This window comes from Mus caroli, unplaced genomic scaffold, assembly GCF_978045245.1.
Source record: "Mus caroli unplaced genomic scaffold, Mus_caroli_1 scaffold_2, whole genome shotgun sequence".
Classification (NCBI taxonomy): Eukaryota; Metazoa; Chordata; class Mammalia; order Rodentia; family Muridae; genus Mus; species Mus caroli.
The window spans coordinates 91,177,799-91,200,041 of NW_028227257.1; the positions used below are offsets into that span (position 1 = coordinate 91,177,799).

The window sequence follows — 22,243 nt, forward strand, 5'->3', positions numbered from 1 at the left end:
TTAAGTGTGACATGTCACATAATCTTAGGATATGAACAGATACCTTATACATGGACATTTCTTCTCCACAACATGGAACTTTTTCCTTTGCCCTGTACAGAGAGCTTTGCATTTTGAGATTTACATAGTTTTTCTCTGCCTTGATTTGATTGATCTTCAACTATCAATCTGAAGTGTTCCTATTTTTTATATTCTCAATGAAGTTAAAGCACTGAAAGCATTTTGGATCTAGCCTTAATAAGTAATTGATGACTATAAAGTTATAAAGTGGATTGAAACAAATGTTTGTCATCATTGTCAAATCATATGCTATCTATTGGACATTTACCTTTTCCTTCGAAATCATGCAAAACCAGAGTTTTGTAACTGAATTTGTTTTCCTGGGACTTTCCCAGAATCCAAATCTCCAAAAACTAATATTTATTATATGTCTAGTTGTCTACATTGCAACTATTGGGAGCAACATGATGATTGTGGTGACTGTTGTCTGTAGCCCTGCACTGTTGGGCTCTCCCATGTATTTCTTCCTGGCTTTCTTGTCTTTTTTGGATGCAAGCTTCTCCTCTGCCATGACACCCAAGATGATTTTAGACTCTCTCTACAAGAGAAAAACCATCTCCTTTGAAGGATGCATGATACAACTTTTTGTTGAACACTTCTTGGGTGGGGCTGAGATGATTCTTCTGACAGCCATGGCCTATGACCGCTATGTTGCTATTTGTAAGCCCTTACACTACTCTTCCATCATGAGCAGGAAGGTCTGTGGCACACTGGTGGGGGTGGCCTGGGCAGGAGGATTGTTGCATTCTACTGTGCAAATTATCTTCACTTTGCAGTTACCATTTTGTGGACCCAATGTCATTAATCATTTCATATGTGACTTATATCCATTACTGGAGCTTGCCTGCACCGACACTCACATCTTTGGCCTTTTTGTGGTGGCCAACAGTGGGTTGATCTGTATCATAGTCTTTGTTTTGTTGCTTGTCTCCTATGGCTTTATCTTGCTGTCTTTGAGATCCCAGAGTTCTGAAGGGCGATGGAAAGCTCTGTCTACTTGTGGGTCCCACATTGCTGTTGTGGTCTTGTTCTTTGTCCCATGTATATTTATATATGTAAGGCCTCACAGTGCTTTCTCCTTTGACAAAATAGTAACATTATTTTACACCATGCTAGCCCCCTTGCTTAATCCTATCATTTACACTTTTAGGAATAAGGACATGAAAAATGCCATAAGGAAATTGTGGAAGAAATTGGTAATGGTTTCAGATGAAAGATAAAAAAAAGATACATTTTACCAAAATTAATATAAAGAGTAAAGGGAATCAAAATTGTTGCAGAAAAAATAGTGTATATTTGATGCCTATAATGAGTTAATGCAATTCTCAAGAACAGGCATTATTTTGGGAGTTAGAAAATATTGCTTTTCCTTTTATAGTGGGCATGTCCTTTCTGTTGGAACTAACTATAGGTGTAAATTTAAAAGAATTGAATTCTACATTTCCTTAGAATCTATTAATAAAAGGAATGTAATCCAAAATTTCAATTGCATTTGGCTATTAATTTCTTTATTTCAAATATTCTCAAAGAAATTCATTATATCAAAGGTATTTGTATGAAAATTTGTTAACCTATATAAAGAGAATGAAATATCAATTATGATATTGACTTCAGTGACTGCCAGAGTTTAGGATTAACAGAAGAAAAATCTTAAGAAATCTACCATTGGTTTCTGTCTAGTGTTATTCCATTATTTTGTTGGAATCCTTTGCAGTTTGCTATAAAATCTGAATCATGTCTTTATATCTTGATAGTTAACAATTGGTTGACCCATTCTGACCTACCCATTTTCTTCTTGGGTTAAGTGCCACTTTATGTCAGTAAGCCTGTGGAAGGATACAGATAAGACCCATAAGTGTTTGTCTATGAGTATCTTCTAAGAAAAATAACACAAAAGAATTCTTGCGACTACATAGAATTATCCAACCTGCTCATTCCTGCTTACTTCATGAGATGGCACCAATACATGATAATTCTAATGGGACCAAAAACCTAAGGAGAGATAATAGAGAGATAATTTACTGTAGGTAATAGAACCTACAGTAAATAAAATATTAATGTTTGACCAAATGTTTGTTAATGTCATCTCTAATAATCCTAAAATCAGTACATAAATCAACCCGGAGCTCTTGACTCTAGCTGCATATATATCAAAAGATGGCCTAGTCGGCCATCAGTGGAAAGAGAAGCCCATTGGACATGCAAACTTTATATGCCCTAATACAGGGAATGCCAGGGCCAAAAAGTCGGAATGGGTGGGTAGGGGAGTAGGGGAGGAGGATATGGGGGACTTTTGAGATAGCATTGGAAATGTAATTGAGGAAAATACGTATTAAAAAAATATTTAAAAAAATAAATCAACCCTCATAAAAAGAGCTATTTTTTGCACTGTATGGTAATTAACAAAAAGATTCACAGCTGTACAAAGTACAGACAGTTACTTTGTAACAACCTCTCCCCTCAAGGTTCTAGTATCTATGTGAAAATGGAGACATATCTTAAGAACCAGAAATGGTGGATGAATTTATGGAAATAAAATATTTCCAGAAAGAGCAGGGAAGACACCCTTATGAATTCTGAACATAGACAGCATGCACAGGACCAGCACTAGCACGGAGACTGAGAAGTGGACACAAAATCCCATCTCTATCCAAGAAGCTATTTGCAACTGATAGCTTCTGGGAGAGAGCATATTGGTTTTCTTCAATGTGGCATTACTAAATATACTAACCACATATCAGGGAAAGCTCATGCTTGGTAATGTGTGTGTGTGTGTGTGTGTCGTGTAATATTTAATTATTTATGGTAATTTTATCTTTTGATATTTTGTATTTTTTTCTTGAGAGAATGATTAATAGAGGATTATAGAACATTGGTTGGAAAGGTAGATGTGGAGGATCTAGGAGGAGTTGGGGAAAAACAAAGAATATGATCAAAATATATTGCATTAAAAAAATTAATAAAAAGATAAAACTGGGAAAACTTAATTCCAAAATGAAGTTTTTATGTCATGTTGATGTCAATGACTGGAAAACCCAGCAGGTCCTAGGAGATGTAGCAGAAGTGCACTTGGAGGTCCTCATGACTGGTGTCTTCATATTGCTTGGCATGGGTTTGTTTGGTTATCATTTTTGTTTATATTTTCTACTTTTATGCATCAGTTTATCCATATTGCAAGCTCTCCTAAAATAGCCATTGTTTAAAATTTGAACTTATAATTTGTAATTTCATTATAAAATTTTTACTTTTCCTCTCTCCACATTCTCCCATATACCTCTTCCTGCTATTCTTCAAATTTACAATCCTTTGTGTTGTTATACTAATTGTTACTTTAAGGTAGGCCTGTTCGTATCCAGTATAAATTCAAGTTACTCCTTGAATGTATTGGCAGATAAAAACTGATTGGCCCAGGTTTGCCTAGCTATAATTCTTCTAGTGTCAGGTGATTGCTGTATTCTAATAGTTATGGAAGAAAAAATGAAGTGGATTGTTTCAAAATAACATGTTATATCTTTTATCACAAAACAACCAAAGGGTTTTCTATAGATTATTCCTTTCTGTTTATTCCAGACCAATTGAGCTAATTTCTTCACTTCTTACTGATGAATTGGAAGTCAGAAATATATGAAGGCAGAACATCTTGAATCTGGATAACCAAGTAAAGATAATTCTATTTAAATACCAATAAAGATTATTCATATTACATACATTATATATATATATATGTATATATATATTGTTATTTATATATTTCCCAAAATATTTTTCTTTAGTGAACATTTTTTGAAATAGTAGTTTCAAAGCAATACATATACTTAACCTTGCAGATTTATAGAGGAATTTATCATAACACAGCTTAGCTTTTATTTTTGTTGGGTATACAGCTTTCTGCTTAAATTCTGCAGAAAAGGTGTAATCCATTCCTTACACAACATTTTTCTGTCCCTAAACATGATGCTATATAAACATTTCCAAAGAGATGTCCAAGAACACATTTTTTGCAACACAAAGTTCATTTATTATAGATATATGAAGAAAAACACATTGACAAGCATATGAAAAGTTCACACTAATGATTACAAATAATTTTTTGTGTGTTTCATGCATTCTCCAGCAGTTAGTAAAATTACTCACATAGACACTATTATCTCATTCAAAGCAGATATTTTCTCCAAAATTTAAAGCACTTGTGATCAAATTGTTAAAATAAACCCTTTTTGTGTGTGTATTTGTGTGTGTGTGAGTGTGTGTGTGTGTGTGAGTGTGTGTTTGGGGGTACTGTTTATGGGATTTCTTTTGTCTAATTTGCTTTTTTGAAGATGGACTTACTAGTAGTACAAACTTGAGTCTGATGTCCTGGCCTCAACCTCTTGAAAGCTGGGATCACAGATATCCACCGTCAAACATGTTTGATAGAACTGTGATGAAATTCTATCACAATGGCAATTGTGTTTCTATTTTATTACTTAAAAGCTTAAAGAAACTTTTATAAAAAAAACTAATTAAATTCTATAAGAACATTTCTTAAAACTAATTGTGAAATTTGACTTCTTACACTAGGCCATCTGGTTGGAAATGAAAGATATTTTTCCCTTTCTAAAAACCAAAATAATATGTATTAAATCATAGCATTTTACTGAGTGCATTTTAAGCTCTTTTTTTGTTGTAGATTTGTTTGTTTGTTTTTTCAAGGCAGGGTTTCTCTTTATAGCCCTTGCTGTCTTGGAACTCACTCTGTAGACCAGGCTGACCTTGAACTCAGAAATCTGCCTGCCTCTGCCTTCCAAGTGCTGGGATTAAAGGCATGAGCCACAGCGCCCAGCCTTAAACTCTTTTTAGAAGACTGGTGCTTGTGAAAATATTTAATTCACAAAATTTCATATTGTGTACAACTCATATGCTAAAATACATGTGTACTTAAAACATATGTGGTGACAAAAATTTATATATGCACGCATCTAAATACATATACACATGAAGCCATCAAAGCAATCAAGATAACAATAGATGCCTTAAACAGTCAATTAATGTTTTTGTGATCTTCTTTCCAGATTCCCATCACACTTCTATAGTCACTATCTCTACTGAAACACATTGATCTTTGTATCATTATAGATTGGTTTGTGTTTTCTACAATGTCTTTAATTAATGATTTTATTTATTCACATTACAGAGGTTGGCCCCTACTCTACCCTTCCCCGAGTTCCCCATCCCATTCCTCCTCTTTTTTCTTGAGTAGCCACTCTTTCCTGTCTGTTCTCCTGAGAGCTGGGTGTAGCTTATCTCTCAGGCCCATTCAGTCTTTTATTCTTTCTCTGATTTGTCCCTTTGTCCATTAATTAAACATCACTTTCAAACATGGCCACTTCCTTCTACAAAGTGACTTTACTTTCAACATTTAGGATTACAAGTGTATGGTAAGAGTGTCTATGTTCCAGCCAGATCTCATAGACCTAGAAGGCTCTTGGATGTCATCCCTTGACAGAGTACCTGTGTTCCTGGATTAAAATCCCTCTACAATATCCTGTATTCCATAAATCCATAGAGGAGCCGTACAGCCCTGGACAATACCCTTTAAAACTAATTAAGCCTAACCTATCCTCACGGAAAATACTTCTGTTAAGTGTTTTTTTATTTTGTTTTATTTATTCTTTAATCTTTTTTTTTTTACAGTACAGACTTTATCCCCCTTCTAGTCTACACTATGACTGTTCCATATTCCATACCCCTGACTCCAAGAGGATATCCTTAAACCCCAACCCCACTCCACCAGACCTCCTCACTCCACCAGACCTCCCCACTCCCTGGGGCCTCAAGTTTCTTGAGGGTTTGGTGCATGTTCTCTGTCTGAGTCAAGACACAGCAGTTGGTGGCTCAGTGTCTGAGAGATCTCAGGGGTCCAGGTTAGTTGAGACTGCAGGTCTTCCTATAGGGTCACTCTCCTCCTTAGCTTCTACCAGATTTTCCCTAATTCAACCACAGGGGTCAGCAGCTTCTGTCCATTTCTTGGGTATACATATCTGCATCTGACTCAGCTACATGTTGAGCCTTTATGAGGGCAGTCATGATAGGCCCCTGTTTGTAAGCATACCATAGCCTCAGTAATAGTGTCAGGCCTTGGGGACTCCCCTTGAGCTGGATTTCAATTTGGGCCTGTCACTGGACCTCCTTTTCCTCAGGCTTTTCTCCATTTTTGTTCCTATAGTTCTTTAAGACAGGAACAATTCTGGGTTAGAGTTTTTGACTGTGGGATGGCAACTCCTCCATCCTGTTAAGTGTTTTGTGAAAGCACTGAAAGGCTGACTCTCAAAGTTTATTTGTTTCATTCTTACCATTCCCTTGAAGTCATACTCCCATAACTTTTGTTCCCATACTTAGCTTTTCCCTTTGTCTTTTCAGATCTCCACAGCTATGTCATATATACATATAGATAGGGTTAGGTTAGTAGTTTTCTTAGTCTATCTCTTAATGTAGATGTTTTGAGGCACAAAGTTTATTATGCATTTAATTTTAGCTGTCCAACTTTTAATGTGATATAAATACTATAGTTTCTATGGGACTGCCATAAATTCTATAATATTTATCTTATACAGCTAAAATGACTTTCTACAATGTCACTGAAATATGTTTTTCTTTCCCGAGGAATCCCATACAGAAGTCTTATAGTGTAAGGATCTTTCAATACATGCATATGTATTGAGAGCCTGGGTCTGTTAAAGACAGAAAGAACTGTGTTGAATATTCATTTATTTAAGTTTTTTCTAAAGGTTTTTAAAATTATACTTTTATTTAATCACTGAAATCTCACTCATGATCTTATTGAGTCCTTATTACATTCTTCCAATTTCCTTAGAACCTACAATTTTGTCTCACTTCTGATTTACATAATCATTTGTACATTAATTATTATTATTATTATTATTATATCATCATTATCATCATAATCATTATGATTATTCCAGTGATTCCAATTAGCACCGATCATGTACAAATGAGTGTGGGACGATCCTTTAGGTTGTGGGAAACCTAATAGCAGTCACATATCTGAAGAAAAATGCCTCACCTTTATCATCTGACAACTATCCGTCTCTTTTCAGATACAGGTGAAGCCTTGAGAGTCCCTGTATAATACTTGATGACTTTTTTAAATTACTTTTGCAGGTGATCACAATCGCTATGAGCTTATGTTGTGTATCATCAATATTATGTTCAGAAGATAGCATTTTATAGTTCTTCTCCCATCCTCTGTCTTCTACATTCTTCCTGGCCCCTTTATCATTATGTACCATGAGTCATGACTAGGAGAAGGCTGATATGAATCAGTGATATTACTGAGCATTTAAAGTCATTGATTCTCATCAACACTGTTATCATCTAGGATAATTGATGACTCTCCCTTTTTTTCTAGTTAAAGAATTAATGTCAAGGAAAAAAAATCTCCATCTCTTGCTGAGGACCAGCCTCAATCATTCTGGGGTTCTTGAGAATGGGATGATGGATGTCACAAAATTATCTTAGAGACAGCTTTCACGTTCTTCTCCTTCTTCTCCTTCTCCTCTTCTGCTTCCTGTTTTCTTCTTCTTTTTCTTCTTCTTCCCTTCTACGTCTTCACATCTCACCCCCTTTTTTCTCCCCCTCCTCTGAGTTCACCCCAGTCTTTCATGTGTTACACACTTCCTTGTTATAACAATAGTACATATTCAAAAAACTTGAATAGTTTCCTCACACCCATTATTTTTCCTGGATAAAAAAAAATGTAACCATGGCAGCAGAAAACACAATGCACATGTATAGTCCACGTCAGTGATTGCAAAAGCAAGTTATACATTAACTTTTACCTCTAAGAGAAACCTCCAAATCGCAAGTCATCTGGATTTAAATCTTCAGTTACAGCATGAGTATGATAGGTGCCAAACATGTCAGCGTAATGTAAATGTTTTTAACTTGTCTTAAATTTGAAAAATCTCTTGATTAAGCTCATCTTATTATCTATTTGTACAATGGTTTTCAAACTCTTTTGCATATACAATATTAATTCATCTTGCAGCTTCCAGCAGAACTCCTTCACTGCCAAATTCTATCTCTTAAAAATTGTATCCTAACTTCCCTAGGCTTTCAATGCCAACGAGTCAAATCAGTATGTTCCAGCCTTTCTAGGAAGGGCCATTCACTAATCCATCAGCCCCTACAAGGTCCATACTCTTCAACCCATCTTTTAATTTCTTTTACTATACATATACCTTCCAGTTTTTTCCAATATATTTCGATCAAACTTTCTATTATTAGATATCTCCCCTCATGGCACTCTCGCCATGGCTGACTAATCCAGTACACCAAGCTATTTCATCCTCTACTTTCCCGTGTACATTCTATGACCATCTCTGTCCTTAGTGACCCAGGAAAATTATTCTTTTTTCCTTGGAGTCTTAAATTCTCTTTACTACTAAAAGTTCAGGTTTCTCAAAGACATTTCCTGCTTCAAGTGTTTGCTGGTAAAATTAATCATCATGAGTTGGATAAAATTTCCCAAAGACCAACTAAGTTAATCAGGAAATGTAAATGAAACAAATACCTAATTAAAAAAAATCTAGATAGTGAGAGTTGCTAGTCATATTAACCCTTTTTTAGATTTAAATAGATGCTCTTGAACATTGCAAAGAGTGTAAAATTCATGTTTTCAGTCAAAAAATTCTTATTTTGTATATACTTCTCTATCCCGAGCTATGGTTCTCGCCAGCAAGAACACCCTCGGGACAACCGGAATCTTCTGCAGCAAAAAGCTTTATTGCTTCTTCAAGAGGGAAGACCCAGACCCTGGAAAATGGGGTCGCTTATATAGCCCTCAGCCATGGCGTTTCAGCACCTGATGTGGTGTGTCAGCTCCTGATTCATTGCTTGCCCATCACCCCACTACTATGTCCCGAGATGGGCAGTGACTAAGCGAGAGTTCACTCTCGCACTTGCGCACAAGGCTTGTTTACTAGTTAGGCACAGAGGAGGCCAGTGCCATCTTATAATGGCGATTGCTCGCAGCTTGCGATTGCTCACAGTAAGGCTCTCCACATCTCCCCCTTTTTATTTTATTAAAATGAGGCTGGACTAGGTCTGTGTAATTATTCCCATCCACTGTGGCTCCTGTCTTATGTCGTTCCTCTAATGTCACAGCCTTTCCCGTCTTAGGGTAACCCTATCGCCATGGGCCCAGTGTCTTAGGTTGATGTGTGCATGAGGAAAGTTGCCCGTCCCTGGATACCGCAGTGCTATGTGACAGTAACTACTAAATGACCTAGGGCGAACTCTACAAAAGAGGCCAGCCACCAATGTCAACTAATTCTTGAGCATAGATAGCCAGATTTCGGGGGAGGCCCTTTGCTCAATGGCAGCAAGTGCTTAAGCTATCACAACCTTGTCATTTGTTTGTTGGGTTCTGAGCTGGCAAACCAACCAGAGCATGAACACAAGTCCACAGCAGGTGGCAACACCAAATAAACCTACCCCCACCCCTTCCTTAAAATAAGAAAATGTAGATGAAATCCAGGAGGAGAGGTCCTCTGTCAATGACAGGTCCACTCGAGTTGAGTTGATCTTTAAAACTGCCACCCTCAGGGCCTCAAGAGTCTCATTGAATGCCTCGGACCAATTTCCTGCAAGATACAAGGAAAGCTGTCTAGACAGATTAGCTGCATGAGTAAAATTTTCATATTGGACACTAGTAATACACAGAGCGCCCAATTTTCTTTCACAACCCAACTGGGCCATCTGGTATAGAACACCTATCTGTTCCTCCACCAGGTCAAGGTGCTGATTCAAAATCATCAGCCCTCCCTTTAACTTGGTACTAGCAGAAGTTTGGACAGTGATGGCATCAGCCAGATCTGCTGAAAGCTAATTTAATTTTGTGCCTGATTGAACCGTATTACCCATAGCATACCCTGCAGCTGTAGCAGCAGCTGCACTGGCTGAAATTGCTATGATTACCGCAGCAGTAATGCCAAAATCTCTTTTTTGTCTTAACAGGGATAAGGTGGAGGGTGTTTCCACCGGAACAGGGATACAACGTGGGATCCATGCCACCATGGCACTCTACATATATGTTATGGTTGTGTAGCTTGCTGTTCTTGTGGGACTCCTATGAGTGGGAATAGGGCTCTCCCTGAAGCTTTCGGGTCCTTCTATCTTTGCCTTCTTTGGGACTCTTTTCCTCCCAGTTTGTTGCCTTTTCCATTCTTAATACAAGGGAAGATTCCTACTCTTATTGCAAATTGATACAACATGTTTGGTTGTTATCTCTGTAAGTACTGCCTTTTTCTGAAGAGGAATAGAGGAGGAGTGGATTTAGAGGGAGAGGAAGTTCTGATAAGGGGAGAAGGAAGAGGAAAACTTCTCTGTGGATGTAATATATGAGAGAATAATAGACAAATGATAGATAAATAGATAATTAAATAAGTAATTCCTTTTGATATTCTGCTACTCACGCACATATTGATGTCTAGCTCAATTGTCGTCATAGAGGCTTCACTCAGCAACAGGTGGGCACAGGTTTAGAGACCCACAAACAAATACCAGGTGCAGCCAGGGGAAACCCACAGAAGATGGGGAAGAAGAATTGCAGGAGCCAGAGGCATCAATGAGACATTACAAGAAGAAGGGCCACAGAAATAAGTAAGCAGGGATCTAGGGGCACACAGAAACTGAAGCAGCATGTATGGGTCCTGAATGGGACTGAGCTAATTCTTCTGCAAATACCTTATAGTTGTGAAGCTTGGTGTTCTGTGGAACCCCCAACATTGGGCATGGAGGTTATCTCTGATTCTTTTGCCTGTGCTTCAGAACATTTTTTCTCCTATGTGTTGCCACATCCAGTTGTGATATGGGAGGTTTTGTCCAGATTTACAGTATCTTGGTAGGCCAAGTTAGATAACAATTTCTGGATGACATGTTCTTGTTTTCTTTTATTCTTTTTGTTTTTTGAAAAGAAACAGGGGATTTGATCTAGGCGACACTGAGGGAGAGGAATGGGAGGAGTGGAGTGAGGAAAAAAAGTGTGGTCATAATGCTATGAATGAGAGAAAAATAAAAGTTTAAGAAAACAAACGGGTAAGGTACATGCTAAGTAGATAAGACTATTTTGTTTAAAAATAAGTAATAAATAACAAATGTTCCAAAAATTCAAATATTTGTTTGTTTGTTTTAATAGATAATTCCAATAGACCTAACAATTAATGACAGCATAACGGGACCATAACATAAAAACTAGAAATGACAAAAATATGAGAATATGGATATTGGCCCATTCAGGAGGTTTTTCAGGAGGTTTGTCTTTTATTTTTGTCTTGGCAGATGATGCTCATGATCTGATTTGGTTTTTTTCATGTTATAATGGTAATTACAATACCTTCTTTATATGTATATTTAATATAAGTGGCAAAACTTTGAATATAAATCAAGAATTTGAGAACTTTCATTATAATGATAATAATATAATTGAATAATCAGTATGAGAAATAAGTGGTGGAAAAGACTGTAAATTGTATTTGGTATGGTGTGCTGTACTAGTAATACAGGTCATAACTAAAGCTCATTATATCTGAAAATATGTCAGTATGACAATAAAGTATGGATAGAATGAATAATTCTACACATACCAGAATGAAAAATTCTAAATCACAGTGTAACCACCTAAATATTTGTTTGAAAGACTTATTTCCAGCCTCCTCATAAATATTCTTAGTTCATTTTGTCATTAAATATCAACATTTATATTTTTATTATCTTATTTTATTCTATTGGTTATTGTATTTATTTACATTTCAAATGTCCCCCTTCCCTCTAACCCCTCCATTATAACCCCCCTCCCATTTGTGTCTATGAGGGTGCACCACCACCCACCCACTCGTTCCTGCTTCACCATTCTAGCATCCCCTTATGCTGGGGTATCAAGTCCCCACAGGACCAAGAGACACTCCTCACATTCGTGCCAGATAAGGCAATCTTCTGCTACATATATATATATATAGAGAGAGAACCATGGGTCTCTCCATGTGTACTTTTGTTTGGTGTTTTAGTCTCTGGGAGCTCTGGTTGTACTGTTTAGTTGATATTGTTATTCTTCCTATAGGGTTGCAATTCCCCCCAGCTCCTTCAGTCCTTCCTCTAACTCTTTCATCAGTGTCCTCATGCTCATCCCGATGGTTGGTTGTGGGAATATGTATCTGCATTGGTCCGGTGTTGGCAGAGCTTCTCAGGGGACAGTTATAACAGACTCCTGTCAGCAAGCACTTCTTGACATCAGCAACAGGGTCAGGGGTTTGGTGTTTGCATGTGGGATTCACAGGTGGGCCAGACTCTGGGTGGCTTTCCTTCAGTCTCTGCTCCATATTTTGTCCATGCATTTCCTTTAGATAAGAACAATTCTGGGTTTAAATTTTTGAGATAGGTGGGTGGCCCCATCCCTCAACTAGGGGCCATGCCTATCTACTGGAAATATTTTCTAGAGGTCCTATCTCCCCTTTGTTGGGTATTTCAGCTAATGTCATCCACATTGGGTCCTTGGAATCTCTTGATTTCCTTGCATCTCATAATTTCTAGTGGCTTCCCCCACCCCCAGTTATACAACTTCTAAGCATATACCCCCAAAAATGCTCTAACATATAACAAGGACACCTGTTTCATTATGTTTATAGCAGCCTTATTTATAATAGCCAGAAGCTGGAAACTATTGAGATGTCAGTCAAAGGAAGAATGGATGAATAAAATGTGATGTATTTACACAATGGAATATTACTCACCTATTAAAAACAATGACTTCATGAAACCCACGAAAGAACACACATGTTATACACTCACTGATAAGTGGATATTAGTCCAAAATCTCAAAATATTGAGGATATACCTCACAGACTATATGAAGCTTAAGATGATACAAGACCAAACTGTGTGTGCTTCAGTCCTACTTAGAAGGGGGAACAAAATAATCATGGGAGAAAGAGGGAGGGAGGGACCAGAGACAGTGAGAAGGGGAAGGAAAATGAGGGTATGGGAAGAGACAGGAGACAAGTACTCAGGGTCAGAAAATTGAGCAGAAATATATAGAATTTGGGGAAAGTGTACTGGGGGTAGCCAACATTAAAGTTTATCAATCCTTGGCTGCTTTGTTTGTTTACTTTCTGTTTATTTCATTGTTTTTTTGTTTGTTTGATTGGTTGGTTTTGTATAGTAATTCATAGTATTCAGCTGAGCTCAAGGGAAAAATAAATACATATGATACAGAAATTTTCTAATTTTCAGAGATATATTGTATTTCACATTAGCATTTAGCAGGAATTAAACACTCAGTTTAATCCAAAAGTTTATTGAAGTAAGGATGTGTCTTGGTCAGGGTTTCTATTCCTGCCCAAACATCATGACCAAGGAGCAAGATGGGGAGGAAAGGTTTATTCAGCTTACATTTCCACACTGCTGATATAACTAAAGAAAGTCAAGACTGGAACTCAAGCAGGTCAGGAAGCAGGAGCTGATGCAGATGCCATGGTTTCTTACTGGTGTGCTTCCCCTGTCTTGCTCAGCCTGCTCTCTTATAGAACCCAAGACTACCAGCCCAGAGATGGTCCCACCCACAAGGGGCCTTTCCCCCTTGATCAGTAATTGAGAAAATGCCCCACAGCTGGATCTCATGGAGTCATTTCCTCTACTGAAGGTACTTTCTCTGTGATAACTCCAGCTTGTATCAAGTTGACACAAAACTAGCCAGTATAGGATGCCTCTGGGAATCATCTCAATCCTGCCTTTCTATATGAAGTTTGAAAACTAAGAAATGAAATATTTGTTAAAGAACAAATCATTCTCATACATATATGTATTAAAAATTTGGGTACAGTCTGTCCTGAATGATTCCAGTGAGGTAAGCACATGTTTTTTCTTATCTTTCAGGGTCAGGGTTCTGTAACACTACCATGGCACTAATCAACTCTATATGAATAGAAATAAATTTTTACATTTAGTGTTAAATCTAATGAAACCTCTAAAATATCTTTTTGGAATTAAAATATGTTTTGACCAGCTTGTAAATATTTCCATGTGAAAATACACATTTAAGTTTTTAAGACGAATTCAGCTATTCAAGAAATTTGTGTTTCTTTTTGGATGGACATTACCTTGTCTCAGAACTCAGTTCATCTATTTGGAAGCATCTTCAAATTGAAAGCAGAGGTTCAAGGAAAAGAAAAAAAATCTTTTAATTCTTTGGGGACATAGATATTTATAAAGAAGTGAAGAACAAACACTAGTTAAATTTATGTTGTAGAAAATCATGATGATGGAAAGTTTCCAAGTCTTGTGCTGGGTGGGGCTAGGTGTTCTCAAATCCCACAGAAAAATACTTAAATTCCAGTTGTACATCAAGGAGGAAAGTTTTGTTTCTCTTGTTTCTCTATGATACCTCACTGCAGACAATATATGAGGGGCATTGGCTTGCAGAAGTTGTCCCTCCTCTTTGTCCAAGATAAGAAGAAAAATTAGAAGAAGCCTTGGATACTGTATAGAACCTGGGTAGACCTACTCTATAGACAACAGAATAGTGTCATCACTGGACAGTTAGGAAATTTATGGACACTATGAGACTTATAACACTATTCTATTCTATTCTATTTTAGAGGAGACTTTTAATTAAACTTCAGTTCATAAACTGTGGTTGCTATGATCAGTGATGAGAGAAGTAAAACAACAAACATAAAACAATACAACAAGGTTTGTTGCATAATAAACGTCCAAGAAAAGCTGCAGCAGTTATGTATTAATGAAAATCTGAAGTGGAGGGGAAAGCAACCATTCTTACAGGTTTAATAAAAATATTACATTTAACTTTTATCTATAAATTAAATACAAATAAGCTAAACTGTTACAATCACATATTTTATTTTACTTCACCAACAGGATTATTTAAAAACATATTTGCATTTTCTATCACTTCCTCATTTTTAAGATTAAAAAGTGAATTTTCTGAGAGTGTCTACAGAATCCTCATAAGAACCATGGAATTCTCTCATCTTTATATATAATAGTGTACAACATTTGACATGTGCACAACCATACAGCAACAACTTTACAGGAATGGATATTAAGGTAAGAAGAATGACATATTCCAGTGAGGGTTATTCCAAGTTAAATGTGTCCATGCTCTAAGAGTGTTAAAGTTTGTGAATAATGTTAGGTCCCTGCCCTAGAATGCTCAGGAAGATGGAACATCTGAAGCCCTGCACTATGTTGTGTTAGTCATGACTTAGCATCTCCCTTAAAATTTTGAGATGAATTAGCAAGACAACAGGAATGGCAGGAGGCATCCCTGGGAATGAACAGCAGTGGAAACACAGAAATGTTATCATAGCCATCCTTACCTGAGACAGTAATATTATGAAAATTATCACATTTGGAGAAATCATCAGAGCATCAGTGAAAGCTTAGAGACAGAACTGAAATTGAAAGAGGACATGTTTCCCAGATTGTCGTATAGAGAAATATTCTTACCTGGATGGGTGAGGAGTAAGTGTTTAACTTACATGAACATGCTTACTTTTGATAGTGGAAAGTAAACATTTATTAAAATTAGCTTTTAGTTTCAATAGGCTTAGATTATATAAACTTGTAAAGGGATTAGATGATAATAACGATTCAATTAATGTAAGTTGTTCCTTTTTTTTACTTCTTCCACTTAATTTGATTTTCTTGATTCAATGAAACTATCTGGGACTGTCTGAAGGACAGTGCCATTCATTTATCTATGGGCAAAGGGACAGATCTTTAAATTATTGTTCATGATAATGCTAGTTTATTAAAGAGCTCTTCACCTCTCACCAACAAACTTCTCCATGCAAAAGACAGACACAATTTTAGAAAACCATAGTCAATCAAAATTCAGAGTTATGGATCCCAATCTGGATGAATTCATCTACAAAGCACTTGCATACTAATGGTCCATTTCTGAGGAATGGGTGGAAAGTTTGTAAAAGCCAGAGGATTGGAGAGTTTGTTGTTGACTGTGTGTGTTAGTAGTTTCTGATCTTCATCCATAAAGAATTCCAACAGAATTGCCCAAACCTGAATTGAAAATGGATGAAAATAGATGACATGGCAAAGTGAACAGGGAAAAGTCCACAAGGCCCAACTTCTACACAGGAATTACAGACAACAAAGAATATTGGGAAGGGAGAAAAATTCTTCCCCAGGGAGGAGCACACAAAACATTTACCCAACACAAAATAGTTTTTAACACTAAATTCTCATCCCTAAAAGCATATACAAGTAGCATTGCCCAGATTGAAAAAGGTGTGTGTATGTGTGTGTGTGTGTGTTGTGTGTGTGTGTGCCTGTGTCTGTGTGTTTGTTTTTGTGTCTGTTTGCTCTTGCATGTGTGCTTGCATATATACAATCATAGTGGCCATGATTTGAAAGATACTAGGAAGTAGTATAGGGACTGTGTAAAAGAAAATTCAGGGAGACATAATTATACTGTAATCTCAAAAATAAATGTGTAATGAATTTTAAAATACATATATTTTATCATTGTGACTGGCCAAATTCTTTTCTAAACCCTTTTAAACATAGAAAAATACTGATAAAATTTAAATCACCATTGGTAAAGCAGAAATTATGTCTAGAATGTCATCCTTCTGATTCTAGGATATATGCTCATCTCTTAACACTGTCTTCCTTCTAATATTCTGACTGTGTTGATGATATAAAACTTCTGAATCCCTTAAGAAACAATCAAGATACATTTTTTTTTTAATTAAGTTCATCCACAGAAATGTCACATGAAACTTTGAAAATTTTTAGATCCTTAAGAAATCTGCTCCAATCCAATGGACAATTAGAAAATCTTGTGTTGGGTATGACAGCGAGAGTTAGGAGCTGATCATCTGATATTTTACCACATTCTCTTTTCTGCTTTAGTTCTACACATATTCTGAGTCATTTTTTGGCATGCTTTTATCTAGGATATATATTGGCTGATACTATGATTGTTTAAAGTTTGGTTAATCTTCTGTTTCTTGGTGATAGTTTATTAATAGCTTTGGAATTTAGAGTACAGACACCTAGAAGAAATATACCAGGATCTTGAGGACAGAAACGTATGCACAATTTGTATATTTGTTGGTTATATTAAGACTTAGATAATTTATGTTGACTGTAAGTAGAATTTATCAACTGGGATTATTTTTAGATATATTAAATAGTATTCTTCTGTTTACCTATTTTAAACAAACAGGTTTGATCATGTACTTATACTCACAAGCATGTATTCTTGACTGACACATGTCAGTACTGTAAGTAAGGAGAACTCAATTATTCTTTTCCTCTGTGTGCAGAAGTGAATGGAAAGTCATCCTAGATTACTAGATTACTAAATTTGAAGATGGCACAGTTAACACAAGGAGCCTTGTTTTACTTTTAAGTCTGACAGGTCACATAATCTTAGGATATGAACAAATACCTTATACCTGGACATTTCTTCTTCACAACATGGAACTCTTTTCTTTGCCATGTACAGAGAGCTTTGCATTTTAAGATTTACATAGTTTTTTTCTGCCTTGATTTGATTGATCTTCAACTACTAATCTGAAGTGTTCCTATTTTTTATATTCTCAATGAAGTTAAATCACTGAATCACTGAAAGCATTTTGGATCTAGCCTTAATGATGAATTGATGACTATAAAGTTGTAAATTGCATTGAAACAAATGTTTGTCATCATTGCCAAATCATATGCTCTCTATTGGACATTTACCTTTTCCTTCGAAATCATGCAAAACCAGAGTTTTGTAACTGAATTTGTCTTCCTGGGACTTTCCCAGAATCCAAATCTCCAAAAACTAATATTTATTATATGTCTAGTTGTCTACATTGCAACTATTGGGAGCAACATGATGATTGTGGTGACTGTTGTCTGTAGCCCTGCACTGTTGGGCTCTCCCATGTATTTCTTCCTGGCTTTCTTGTCTTTTTTGGATGCAAGCTTCTCCTCTGCCATGACACCCAAGATGATTTTAGACTCTCTCTACAAGAGAAAAACTATCTCCTTTGAAGGATGCATGATACAACTTTTTGTTGAACACTTCTTGGGTGGGGCTGAGATGATTCTTCTGACAGCCATGGCCTATGACCGCTATGTTGCTATTTGTAAGCCCTTACACTACTCTTCCATTATGACCAGGAAGGTCTGTGGCACGCTGGTGGGGGTGGCCTGGGCAGGAGGATTATTACATTCTACTGTGCAAATTATCTTCACTTTGCAGTTACCATTTTGTGGACCCAATGTCATTAATCATTTCATGTGCGACTTATTTCCATTACTGGAGCTTGCCTGCACCGACACTCACATCTTTGGCCTTTTTGTGGTGGCCAACAGTGGGTTGATCTGTATCATAGTCTTTGTTTTGTTGCTTGTCTCCTATGGCTTTATCTTGCTGTCTTTGAGATCCCAGAGTTCTGAAGGGCGATGGAAAGCTCTGTCTACTTGTGGGTCCCACATTGCTGTTGTGGTCTTGTTCTTTGTCCCATGTATATTTATATATGCAAGGCCTCACAGTGCTTTCTCCTTTGACAAAATGGTAGCATTATTTTACACCATGCTATCCCCCTTGCTTAATCCTATCATTTACACTTTTAGGAATAAGGATATGAAAAATGCCATAAGGAAATTGTGGAAGAAATTGGTAATGGTTTCAGATGAAAGATAAAAGGAAGTTACATTTTACCAAAATTAATATAAAGAGTAAAAGAAATCAAAATTGTTGCAGACAAAAAATAGTGTATTATTGCCTATAATGAGTTAATGCAATTCTCAAGAAAAGGCATTATTTTGGGAGTTAGAATATATTGCTTTTCCTTTTATAGTGGGCATGTCCTTTCAGTTGGAAATAATTATAGGTGTAAATTTAAAAGAATTGAATTCTACGTTTCCTTAGAATCTATTAATAAAAAGAATGTAATCCAAATTCTCAATTGCATTTGGCTATTATATTCTGAAATATATTCATTATATCAAAGGTATGTGTATGAAAATTTGTTAACCTATATAAAGAGAATGAAATATCAGTTAAGATATTGACTTCAGTGACTGCCAGAGTTTATAATTAACAGGAGAAAAATCTTAAGAAAACTACCATTGGTTTCTGTCTAGTGTTATTCCATTATTTTATTGGAGTCCTTTGCAGTTTGGTTTAAAATCTGAATCATGCCTTTATATCTTGATAGTTAACAATTGGTTGACCCATTCTGACCTACCCATTTTCTTCTTGGGTTAAGTGCCACTTTATGCCAGTAAGCCTGTGGAAGGATACAGATAGGACCCATAAGTGTTTGCCTGTGAGTATCTTCTAAAAAAAATAACACAAAAGAATTCTTGAGACTACATGCAATTATCCAACCTGCTCATTCCTGCTCACTTCCTGAGATGGCACCAATCCATGATAATGCTAATGGGACCAAAAACCTAAGGACAGATAGGTAATAGGACCTACAGGAAATAAAATATTAATGTATGGCCAAATGTTTGTTAATGTCATCTCTAATAACCCAAAAATCAGTACATAAATCAACCCTCATAAGAAGAGCTATTTTTTGCACTGTATGGTAATTAACAAAAAGACTCACAGCTGTACAAAGTACAAATAGTTACAAGCCTCTCTCCTCAAGGTTCAAGTGTCTATGTGAAAATGGAGACATATCTTAAGAACCAGAAATGGTGGATGAATTTATGGAAATAAAATATTTCCAGATAGAACATGGAAGACACACCTGTGAACTCAGAACATAGACAGCATGAACAGGACCAGCACAAGCACAGAGACTGAGAAGTGGGCACAAAATCCCATCTCAATCCAAGAAGCTATTTGCAACTGATAGCTTCTGGGAGAGAGAATATTGGTTTTCTTCAATGTGGCAATACTAAATATACTAACCACATATCAGGGAAAGCTCATGCTTGGTAGTGTGTGTGTGTGTGTGTGTGTGTGTGTGTTATGTAATATTTAATTATTTATGGTAATGTTACCTTTTGATTTTTTTTCTTGAGAGAATGATTAATAGAGGATGATAGAACAGGAAGAGGTATATGGGAGAATGTGGAGTGATGGAAAGTAAAAATTTTATAATGAAATTACAAATTATAAGTTCAAATTTTAAATAATGGCTATTTTAGGAGAGCTTGCAATATGGATAAACTGATGCATGAAAGTAGAAAATGTAAACAAAAATGATAACCAAACTCCAAAAAACAACCCATGCCAAGCAATATGAAGACACCAATCATGAGGACCATGAAGTGCACTTCTGCTACATCTCCTAGGACCTGCTGGGTACACAGCTTTCTGCTTAAATTCTGCATAAAAGCTGTAATCCATTCCTTACACAACAGTGTTCTGTCCCTAAACATGATGCTATATAAACATTTTCAAAAAGAAGTCCAAGAACACATTTTTTGCAACACAAAGTTCATTTATTATAGACATGTGAAGATAAACACATTGGCAAGCATATGAAAAGTTCACACTAATGATTAAAAATATTTTTTGTGTGTTTCATGCATTATCTAGCAGTTATCAAATTACTCACATAGACATTATTATCTCATTCAAAGCAGATATTTTCTCCAAAATTTAAAGCACTTTTAATCAACTTGTTAAAATAAACCTGTGTGTGTGTGTGTGTGTGTGTGTGTGTGTGTGTTTGTTTGGGGGTACTGTTTATGGGAATTCTTTTGTGTACTTTGCTTTTTTGAGATGGACTTACTAGTAGTACAAACTTGAATCTAATGTCCTGGCATCAGCCTCTTGAAAGCTGGAGTCACAGATATCCACCATCAAACATGTTTGATAGAACTGGGATGAAATTCTACCACAATGGCAATTGTGTTTCTATTTTATTAGTTAAAACCTAAAAGGGACTTTTATAAAAATTTAATTTATTTCTATAAGAACATTTCTTAAAACTTATTGTGAAATTTGATTTCTTACACTAGGCCATCTGAATGGAAATGAAAGATACTTTCTCCTTTTCTAAAAACCAAAACAATATGTATTAAATCATAGCATTTTACTGAGTACATTTTAAACTCTTTTTTTTTTTTTTTTTGGTTTTTGGTTTTTGGTTTTTGAAGGCAGGGTTTCTCTGTATAGCCCTTGCTATCCTGGAACTCACTCTGTAGACCAGGCTGGCCTCAAACTCAAAAATCTGCCTGCCTCTGCCTCCCAAGTGCTGGGATTAAAGGCGTGAGCCACCACCACCCAGCCTTAAACACTTTTTAGAAGACTGGTGCTTGTGAAAATATTTAATTCACAAAATTTCATATTGTATACAAATCATATGCTAAATACATGTGTACTTAAAACATATAAGGTGACAAAAGTTTATATATGCACGCATCTAAATACATACACTCATGAAGCCATCAAAGCAATCAAGATAACAATAGATGCCTTAAACAGTCAATTAATGCTTTTGTGACCTTTCCAGATTCCCATCACACTTCTATAGTCACTATCTCTACTGAAACACATTGATCTTTGTATCATTGTAGATTGGTTTGTGTTTTCTACAATGTCTTTAATTAATGATTTTATTTATTCACATTCCAGAGGTTGACCCGTACTCTAGCCTTCCCCGAGTTCCCCATCCCATTCCTCCTCTTATTTCTTGAGTAACCACTCTTTCCTGTCTGTTCTCCTGAGAGTTGGGTGTAGCTTATCTCTCAGGCCCATTCAGTCTTTGATTCTTTCTCTGATTTGTCCCTTTGTCCATTAATTAAACATCACTTTCAAACATGGCCACTTCCTTCTACAAAGTGACTTTACTTTCAACATTTAGGATTACAAGTGTATGGTAAGAGTGTCTATGTTCCAGCCAGATCTCATAGACCTAGAAGGCTCTTGGATGTCATCCCTTGACAGAGTACCTGTGTTCCTGGATTAAAATCCCTCTACAATATTCTGTATTCCATAAATCCATAGAGGAGCCATACAGCCCTGGACAATACCCTTTAAAACTAATTAAGCCTAACCTATCCTCACGGAAAATACTTCTGTTAAGTGTTTTTTATTTTGTTTTATTTATTCCTTAATCTTTTTTTTTTTACAGTACAGACTTTATCCCCCTTCTAGTCTACACTATGACTGTTCCATATTCCATAC

General features: G+C 36.2%; 2 protein-coding genes across 2 annotated transcripts; both read left to right on the forward strand.

Annotated features, from left to right (window-relative positions):
* Window positions 1–344: 344 nt before the first annotated feature.
* LOC110288787 (olfactory receptor 4C15-like) lies at window positions 345–1,280 on the forward strand. Its single transcript, XM_021155041.1, has one exon. It carries the CDS (start codon window positions 345–347, stop codon window positions 1,278–1,280), a length of 936 nt encoding a protein of 311 aa, XP_021010700.1.
* A 16,577-nt stretch (window positions 1,281–17,857) lies between these two features.
* On the forward strand, window positions 17,858–18,793 carry LOC110289240 (olfactory receptor 4C15-like). The gene has a single exon (XM_021155381.1). The coding sequence runs from the start codon at window positions 17,858–17,860 to the stop codon at window positions 18,791–18,793; it is 936 nt and encodes a 311-aa protein (XP_021011040.1).
* Window positions 18,794–22,243: the final 3,450 nt, after the last annotated feature.

Excerpts from the sequence above, each read along its gene's own strand:
- LOC110288787 (XM_021155041.1), top strand. The coding sequence starts at position 345 with ATGCAAAACCAGAGTTTTGTAACTGAATTTGTTTTCCTGGGACTTTCC.
- LOC110289240 (XM_021155381.1), top strand. The coding sequence starts at position 17,858 with ATGCAAAACCAGAGTTTTGTAACTGAATTTGTCTTCCTGGGACTTTCC.